Here is a 9,606-nt window from a genome sequence, read left to right as displayed (position 1 = left end):
GAAAAGTTGAGATGGACGAAAGGAGAAGAATCGAAAGTAGTTAAAATGTGTCAAACTATCCGAACGTAAGTTACACACATGGATAGGAATAGCAGAAGTTGGAATTTATGATTCCACTTCCATTTCCCAACTTTAAACGAGCCTTACTTGGTTATGACTGAAGCCCATCTACGGATGCCATGGAGTGACATTTACTTAAAAAAGGATGCAATTATGGAGGAGGCTTTTGACTATCGCTTTCGTTTGGATTTTTTTCTCCCACTTAAGTGATTAACTCAAACTTAGGTTTGCTTCACGTGACCTTGGGCCCTGTATTTAGAAGAGTACCGCAATGTCAAACGGACTTTCAGAGTCCGATTTTGGTACTTTAGTCACGTGATTGCAAAAACGTGGCTTTACGTTGGATGTATGGTTTTGATGCACGCCTCAACAGTTTTCATAAAGCCCCACCTTTATTACTTTCAATATAACAAGACCAAGCCAAATCAGCCACAGGCTAAAAGGAACCGAGGGGTCAATAACTTGTTCCTTGATTATGGACAATTATTTTGTTTAAAGCTGAATATGGCATGTTCAGTTTCATACATGTGTACATGTACAAGAGCCATTCAATTAAGCCCTGTGGACTTATGAAAAGGGTTTTGTTCACCTGGTTCCTAAGACAAAAGTCTTTAGATATGTTTGTTCATGTAGCATTGGTAAATGATTTTTGATAAGCTATCAACTATTCTAAGTTTGTGAAGTGAGTAAAACTTCATTCAAGTTAATTCACAAATGTAAAAATGGTGCTTGTCACATTTTACAACATGTCATAGAAATTTCAGCTTGGCCTGTTTCACTCATTTAAATATTGGTCTTACATAGTTTCATTCTCTTTGCACTCAATCCTAGTGCCCTGTATTAAAAGAGTGCAACAGTGAGGTCAGAGCACCACTGCAGTTAATTTTGAACCTTCAATTCTGTTCCAAAACATTGAGTTTACATGGATCCCAGATCCAAACCAAACACAATTTTGTAAATGTTTGTGCTTTAAGAGTTAGTTCTAAGGCTTAAGTTACTTTTCAGGCATCCTTATCTGCAATCACAGCAACACCAGATTCAAACTAGGTATTTTTTAAATAGAAATATAGAAAGTGGCTCAACAACTGGCATTTGCAACATTAAAAGTACGTTAAAGGGTGCCTGAAGGGTAGCTAAAGCCGTATATGACAAGTAAAATCAGAGAATATTATGTAAATGCGTTTGATTTGGATCTGGGGCCCAGTTAAACTTATTGTTTTGTGAAGGAATTTAAATCAAATTCCTATCTCACTTTTGTTCCCTTCTAGATTCAGAGCCCTACTCAATCCATTCCTATCTAATCAAAAAACGAGACGCATGTAAGGCAAGGGTAAAAAATGTCCGTGATGTTCTTTGGATGAATCATCGTGTTGAGGATGGCAGTGACGATTCCGTAACACAATGCTCCAAATTGATAATCACGGAACTAAAGTACCAAAATCGGACTCTGAAAGTCCGTTTGAACCGCAATGAGTTCAGCAAACCAAAGCGGTTGAATTTTGAACCTTCAATTCCGTTCCAAAACCCACATACCGCATCAAAACCAAACATTTCAGATCAAAGTATTAGATTCTACTACGAGTAATATATGGTTTTTGTTCCCCCCCAGTCACCGTTAAACGTGCTTTGAACGTTTTAAACATCATTTTTTGAGCCACTTTCCACATTTTCTGTTCAAAAGTACTCAGTTTGAATCTGGTGTTTCAGTGCTTGGCTTTAACGATGCCTGAAGAGTAACTTTAACCTTTAAACTAACCCATGAAGTACAAACATTTACAAAAATGTGTTTGGTTTGGATCTGGGACCCAGGTAAACTCATTCTTTTGGAACGGAATTGAACGTTTAAAAATCAACCGCAATGGTGCGCTGACCTTACTGTCGTACTCTTCAAATACAGGGCACTAACGTGACCTATTCAATCTTTGATTTTGTCCCCCATCTTGAAATCCGTCGCTGTCCTGGCAACTTAAAATAATTTCTTACCTGAGATGGCCATCATCGAGACCTGCCACCAATCCACGAACGCACCAAGATAATTGTCCCAAAGCAAAGAGCTGACCAGGGCTGTAGTAGTCCAACGTCAAGTACTTCAGAGATGGACTCCTTGATTCTGAGTTCAGCTCCACTTTTTGGAAATTCAAACTTGAATTCCGTAGCATGCTCTGAAGCGTTAATCGTAAGGGAATAGGTTTTGGTGATTTTGGTCGAAAAACTAGCGTCATGATTTTCCGGTCTAACTCACAAAACCAAGATTCGTCAAGGTTAATAGCTTGAAATTCGTCATTTTGCCATATCTTGAACCCACTAGCATCAAAAGAAGCACTAACATCGGTTGATTTGCAACTCTGGGGTGTGATATAGATGTGTTTGGACATTTCAGGCTGATCTGGGAATTTGAATTTCCCTCCAACTTTCCTAAGCCAACCGATTTTCCCCACGCACCATTCCCAAGGCTGATTGATTATTTCTGGTGGTAAGAAAGTGAGATTTGAATTTTGATGGTTCACGATGGCAACTTGAGCTAGAGGTGGGTCATGTTTGGGCGACTCAATAGCATCGACCGTAAGTTGGAGGTCGAATTCGAGAAATGCGGCCACATTCTGACCCGCCAAATGAAAAGTGACGTTGGTTAGGAGTTTGCCGGAATTCTCATGAACGAGCCTGAGCTTGAGGACTCGCCTTGGCTCTCCAATAAATAATGCTTGGTAAGAATGGTTCCCGGGAATGATTTGGGCTTGGCAACACAAGGTGTGATGATCCAACAGTTGGAATCCCTGATCCCCTACACAGTCGTACCCGGTTCCCATGATGAGGAAGCACAACTCACAACTCGTTTTGGGGCACACGTCTTGAGAACTGCACTGGCAACGACATGTCAAAGTCAATTCCGGCTGGAAGAATTCATATTCGGTTTCGATTGGACTCATATACTCAAGTGATATCAAGGTTAGTGAGATCCTTCCCCCCTCGGAGGAGAGAACCCTCAAGTGTCCTTGGGTCTCGAGTTCTTCTTGGAAGGAGAACTTTTGCCCTGAGGCAATACTTAGACAACAAAAATAATAGAGCTGTCGGAGGAACACCATGTTTGTCCAGATTCGAGCCAGACTAGATGATATGGACTACCTTCTTACCTTAATCAAGTTCATTTTGATGATATATCGTAGCTATCTTGTCACCGTAAGTCCACAGCCCCCCTTCTTTCTTGGGAAGAACCGGAAGCTGGAGCAACCGCGCGCTTTCACCACACTTCTAACAAGGTGAGTAATGTCAATTAGTTCTGACATTGGAATGTGTTGTGAACTTGTGATAAAAGGAAGATGTGCTTCTGTTTTCTACCCTCCAAAACAAAGCAACCCGCGAACCCCTCTCTTGTCAGAGATCAACTATCAACTGACCATATTCGAATCTTTGAGAGTGGAGAGGTACAATATCTGGTGATGACGGGTTGCTCTATCGTTTTTCTTTTTTGCAGATGACCCATCCCCACATTAGAAAGGATGAGGACCTAGTGTTATGGGTAGATGCTTTATTGTCCGTAAATATTGCACGCAAGTTAACCGTTTGAGGTGTATAAATATAATACTTTTCATAGGGCTTAGTTTGACTTGACTGTTGTGGATTGGGGATGTTACATGGTGTTAATGCCAAAAAATTGGTTTTGACAGGAGAAGCCATCCAATGAGTCGTCTCTCCGTGTATCACAAGCAGCGAGATGTGATCAGTTCTCGTCTACAGATCGTGGTAGAAATTGGCGTAGAATCCGAAGGGACCGAAAGGCCCGGTGTGATGGTTGAAGGTGCCCACGGCATCGTGTCCCACAGCGTATCCTTTGCCGTGGTCATGGTGGTGAGGTTCGTGCACTGGGACATAGCCATGGTGGTGGGGATCATGGACATCGGCCACATGATGAACGGGCTTGTGTTCGTAGCCATGTTCGTGCTTGTAACCGTGTTCGTGCTTGTAGCCGTGCTCGTGCTCATAGCCGTGCTCATGTTCGTAACCGTGCTCATGTTTATAGCCATGCTCATGTTTGTAGCCATGTTCATGATGGGGTTGGTAGGCGTGTTCATAACCATGCTTGTAGGCGTGACCATGTCCGTGATTACCATGGTGCTCGTATCCGTAATGCTTCTCGTGTTTGTAGCCCAGGGCGTGGCCATGGGCCGGAGCATGCTTATGATCGTGATCATAGTCGTAATGGCGGGCGTAACCGTAGTGAACTTGACTAGCCTCCGGCACGAGGTCAGGCACAATGGCGACGGTATCGTCGGCGGCCACGGGCAAAGCACTGCCTGCGGCGGAAGCGGCCATGAGGACCGAGCCGAAGATCACCAACTGATAAGCACGCATGATTAACAAGTGAAGCAAGGATGTTTTTGAATCCAATTGAAAACGAGAACTGTTGCCTTCTCCGGATGTGTTGCTCGTATTTATACTTGAGCACATCTGATACTGACCGAGAATGCTTGACGCAAGAAAAGCGTCATCCGTCACTCGCGATCTCGATCATGCAGTACGAACGGACGTATGTACGTACGTCCATACCGAGGTACCTTCGTTCCACGTATATTCCGAGCACAGACAGTACCCTGGATTGCATGTCCAGGGTGGACGAGCCTCACACTCCGTCACTAGTTGTCTTTGGGACGGACTCGGCACAGCTCGGAGGTGGAAATTCAAGATCTAATATCTGTGTTTGCCACTTGAGATGTCCAAAGTTGATTAAACAAGCTGACGATGCAAGCCATCAGTCAGGGCATTGTTTCTGAGCGCAATTACCCGCTCAAGAGACTGAGCTCCGATGTCGTCAACTAGGGACTTCTTAGGTGGGGATGAATGAAATAGGCCTTTAATTGCCCAGGCCCATTTTCCCCGTCATTTGATCGCTCGCACCCATAATCCGAAGTGAACTATCACGATTCTCGAATTGCTCGAACATGATGATCCTTTTGACCACACTTTGATGACAACTTCCTTAGTTGCCGACCACAACCATCCAAACGCTGGATGGATGGAGTAGACATGTTCAACATGTCTCCAGACCATGTTAATACGGATATACATACGCACATATCCACTTTTTGTGCGTGTGAAGCCATAGCAAGCAGTTCATCACAAGGTCTAGAAATTCAAAGTCAAGATGAAAGATGACGCCATTTGGTGGGGCCTCAAAATCGCTGCTGGCAAGGATTGGTCTCACAAATCCAATGACATTAAAGCCCCTCCAGGACCAATCGAGCGATATGTAGATGGACAGGTTGAAACCACTAAATGTCCACTTGAAACAATTTGCCTGGTTTATGTCCATGTATGAATGTATTTATGCCAATCGGTTGGCTAGGTGTTTGGTAATTTGCGTCCTCATCTCCGAGTGTTTTAACATTATTTCATCCTCAGCGGAATCGAACTAATGAGCCTTGTGGTCATGGCTACTAGAGTAGATGTGTGGCTCGCCTTTCAAATCCTTTATTTGCGTTTTGAATGTCCACCAGAGTCTTATTCAACGCCACCTTTGTCACTTCAAACATATTAGATTCTCCCTCACTGTGATTGATTTATTACTGTTACAAGAATGTTCTTGTCCATGATTTAGTTGCTCTCGGTTCGTCTGACCCCACTTTTTATCAGCGAAATAAACTAAGAGTCCCCCTGTTAATCAAGGATCCCAGTCGTAGATTACAGAGCCTAGTTACTCACCCCATTATGACATTGGCGTAGGTGTCACTGAAACACCACAAACATATATCTATCTGGTGCATGGCTTTGAATTCATACAAACGACAAAGAGAGCTCTCTTTGATCAACTTTTTTACTGAGCGCATGACTTGTGCATCTTTACATAGATCAGAGAGACCCCTTGCTAGTAAAAGCTAAACTAGTAAACCTGTTAGAGGTGTCCTTGCAAAGATATATGTGTCTCAGATAAATCCACAACAATTAACCGGTGATTCGTGGTTCTCGTCCAAACATGTGATGATCTTTTAACGTTCGCTCGCTCAGGAGGTTTCGCATTCGTCTGTTGAATGAAGTCATAAAGATGGCGGTGAATTCGGTTCCTAGAGCTCTCGAATGTGAGTGTGAAGAATCACTTACTCTCCTAAAAAAGCATCAGAGCCAGCCCCCAATATGAGCAAATGATTTGTTCTTCCTTCTTAGTGCGACCCCAACAAGCTTCCAGATTTGATCGCAGATCTCTTTAAGACGCTGAGTTGGTTTTTCGGAGGCATCAGTTGGGCACTTGAGAATGTCCAAAAAACACAATGTGGTCTCATTATTGCCTTTGACGTTGTTATCATTCGAGCTATCAAAAAGTGCAAAATGGTGTGATTGCACCCTTTGGTCAAACAAATTTGCTCTTGCCATTTTCGAATCCAACAGATTATTAGTTTCTGAATATATTCCCTGGCAGTAATATTTCAGACCAGATTTGTATTTTTTTTTGTTTTTGATAAGCCCATGATAAAACCGCTTATTATCAGATTCAAAACAACAAATGTAGATGCAAGTTCCGTTGATTCATTTAGCAAAAGCTGTTTGAACACCTACAGTTCCTGTTCATTTGTCTCCCAAGGAAATGAAATGTTTCTCCATCATTATATTTGAAAAAATGTAGCTTTTTTCCTTAATAACAGGCCGTGGCCTCACTCTTAAAATTGTGATGACGTCTTCGTGGCATCCAACTTGGCATCATGAAGTAGCGGTCGGTATAATTGCCCTTCTAGTCCTCATTTTGAGGAAACTAACGAAATTGTAACACTGTTTTGTCTTTTTTCTAAGCTTGTGACAATTTCGGGGCAACATGAATTTAAATCTTCACTTGTGACTTTGAAAACGATGTGATTTGACAAACACTTTTCAATAACAATATTACGAGCTTAATTTTTCTAATTTTCTGCTTTTTGGAAAAATTCTTGATAAAAGAATGCAATTACGATATTAATACTTGGGGTTTTGCTTTGTTGATTTATCATTTTAGATTTACCCCATTTCCTTATTCTATTGCATTTTAACGTGCACTTTTGACTTTCATGTTTGCACTTTTTTTACACCTCTAGTTATCATTTTTGGTCCAATCAAGGAGGGCTTGGTTATCTCCCCGGGTGTTGCGATGTTGCTTTACATAGCCGAAGATTAATGATCTGTGTTAAAAAGTGCATTAAATTCAATGTCTCTCGCTCTATCTTCGGAACTAATTTAGGGTGTTCAAGGAGCCCTGATAAATAAAATAAAGTGGGTTTCTCAACACCCGGCCAATCAGGATCTGCAAGAAACTCTTTTTCCTGATCGCGATTAAGTAGACTACCTTTATATCTACGTAAACTATAATCCAAAAGGATAGTTATCAAACATCATCATCATCATCAGTGTTACAAACTGATGGCCAAGCAGATCCGTTGATTCGATAGCCATACTCAAAATGGCGTGAGAACATCGAGTTTGATACGGTTTTATCGCCAATGTTGAAACTAATCATCATCGTTGCTGTTGTCGTCAATTAATATTCTACTCTCATTCTCCATTCCTTCGCCAAAGATCGATCTTCCTTCTCAGGGAGATTGCTCGACTAGTCCTCGAGTAATTGACGTCAAGTTGATTCCGAGGATTGTCTTCGAAGGCTCCTTGTATGAGAAAATTACTCGACTGACGACAAATGCGGATGATGATGCGATGACAACGAGTTGGACAAGACAACGACTCCGATCTCAATCTTGATCTTGGTCTCCAAGTCGAACTATGTACGTAGAACTGCGAGAATTTTCTACGAGAATGCAAGGTGAATACCGAGTCTGGACACGGCTTATGCTACGAAGCGTAGATCTAGTAGTGAAGTAGAACTTCAGAATCGTTGCTGTTGTTGTTGCTGTTGATGGTGGTGACGACCGCGTCAGATGGAATGTTGAAGACAGCACAGATAGGTTCATGTAGTCAGGTTTGGCTTCGATTAGATTCCACACTTCCAAAAGTGGTTGAAAAAATCTTCAGTTATGGAGGACTTCAGAACCGCTGAAGGCAGGTCTCAGCTTGCATCCTAGTAATCTGTATGTTTCGTGGGATGTTTCATTAGATACTTCGTAAAAAAACCATCCTTTCTCTACAAAGTTAACATTAAGTACGCCAAAAAAAGGTCACCCAAACCCAGGTTTCAGCTATTAACCCTTTTTTCCTTGTTCAAGTCATGAATAAGAAAAATTAACATCATGCGTGGAACTTCTATTCACGCTCGAAAATGGATTGAGTGTCCTCCGGTGCATTGGAACCTGGTTTTATATTCCAAGCGATTCCAAGCTAAATGGTTGGACTTTAATTATAGGAACAACGTATGATGTTTTGTTAATGTCAAAGTAATATTCTGACTTAGATATGCCTGCTTGGCGGAAACTATATACGTTTAACCACGTTGAGAGCACGTCTTTTTCCTACTGAGGTTGATTGGGACCACAATCCGTCGTGGCAACTCAAAAAGTTATCTTTTAATAAAGCAATCTTCCGTGGCCAGATAAAGGAAAAACATAATCCAAAGTGTCCCTCGTTTGAACGTGCTTGAAACCAGACTTTGAAATGGAAATACTTGGTATTCAGGGGGAAAAAATTGGGATTAAATTATATTGTTGAGTTTCAATGGTTCGTTTCAACCTAAGAGTGACTTGACGAGGATAGGAATAAGTCAAATTAAGAAGATTTGTTTACCTTCTGTTGTTGCATCCGTTTACTTTTCAAAATTTGACCATCCCACGGAAAGTTAAAGCCTGCCAGATTGTTATCCAAGCCCGATTTTCTCGTTAATACGAATTTCAAGGCTAGTTTTGCTTACCTTGAGCCAATCCTTCAAAAAATCGATTACAAACAAAAGAGTTCAAGATGTGGAGCTTTTCTGTTAGTATGGAAATAGAGATATAGAAAATTGCCCTGGAGCTCAATTGGCGTAATCAAATTCCCTACCACATATCCCGTAAAATTGACAGGTAGGTTTTTCTAAATCGCTGTTTGCTGTTTCGTGCAGACATTCGAAAAATCTGATGATTCGAAGATCTGAGTCATCCTCAATGACAATCAAACCCATATTCTTCCAAATCATGATAAGGTTCATGATTTCAATTTGCCACCGCTATCGGTTGTAAAATCCGTTAAAATCGGAATTAACAAGATTTTGGGGGTTGAATCGGTTATCGGACATTTGAGTCCTGAGATAGCATCACGATCTTTACTCATCATCATCAGTGCAAGTCGATTGTTTATCCACATCTTGAATATTCTTCGCCCATTTGGGCTCCAATGAGTTCAGCAGGTTTGCAAAAGGTCGAACAAGTCCAAAGATGTTTTACTAGGAACATCACAGTAATGAGAGAGATCTCGTTTTGGGAGAGACTAAATAAGTTGGGACTGTGCAGTGTTCAGAGAAGGTACGAAATATATCTTATATTGTACGTCTTCAAAAGCATCCATGAGCTTTGTCCCAACCCAGGATTTAGGGACTTTTCTAGTGACCGTCGAGGCTTAACGTGCATTTTAAGAGCACCTTCAAGTCCTCGAGAATCCAGGCCAATT

The 9,606-nt window shown here is 41.6% G+C and overlaps 2 protein-coding genes across 2 annotated transcripts in view; both read right to left on the bottom strand.

The window, feature by feature from the left end:
- The window catches only part of LOC131891101 (probable glutamate receptor), a 15,105-nt gene extending 11,662 nt beyond the window's left edge, over positions 1-3,443 (bottom strand). Inside the window, exon 1 of the mRNA XM_059240607.1 lies at positions 2,044-3,443. Coding sequence (XP_059096590.1) covers positions 2,044-3,143 — 1,100 coding nt within the window. The 5' untranslated portion in view covers positions 3,144-3,443. The remainder of the gene's footprint in view (positions 1-2,043) is intronic.
- A 128-nt stretch (positions 3,444-3,571) lies between these two features.
- LOC131891108 (histidine-rich glycoprotein-like) lies at positions 3,572-5,647 on the bottom strand. Its single transcript, XM_059240615.1, has one exon. It carries the CDS (start codon positions 4,504-4,506, stop codon positions 3,790-3,792), a length of 717 nt encoding a protein of 238 aa, XP_059096598.1. The 5' UTR covers positions 4,507-5,647; the 3' UTR covers positions 3,572-3,789.
- Positions 5,648-9,606: the final 3,959 nt, after the last annotated feature.

This window comes from Tigriopus californicus, chromosome 11, assembly GCF_007210705.1.
Source record: "Tigriopus californicus strain San Diego chromosome 11, Tcal_SD_v2.1, whole genome shotgun sequence".
Classification (NCBI taxonomy): domain Eukaryota; kingdom Metazoa; phylum Arthropoda; class Copepoda; order Harpacticoida; family Harpacticidae; genus Tigriopus; species Tigriopus californicus.
Note: the sequence above shows the minus strand (reverse complement) of the source record. Positions and strands in the feature narration are given on the sequence as shown.

Coding starts and splice junctions, on each gene's coding strand:
- LOC131891108 (XM_059240615.1), bottom strand. CDS start 4,506: ATGTGCTCAAGTATAAATACGAGCAACACATCCGGAGAAGGCAACAGT.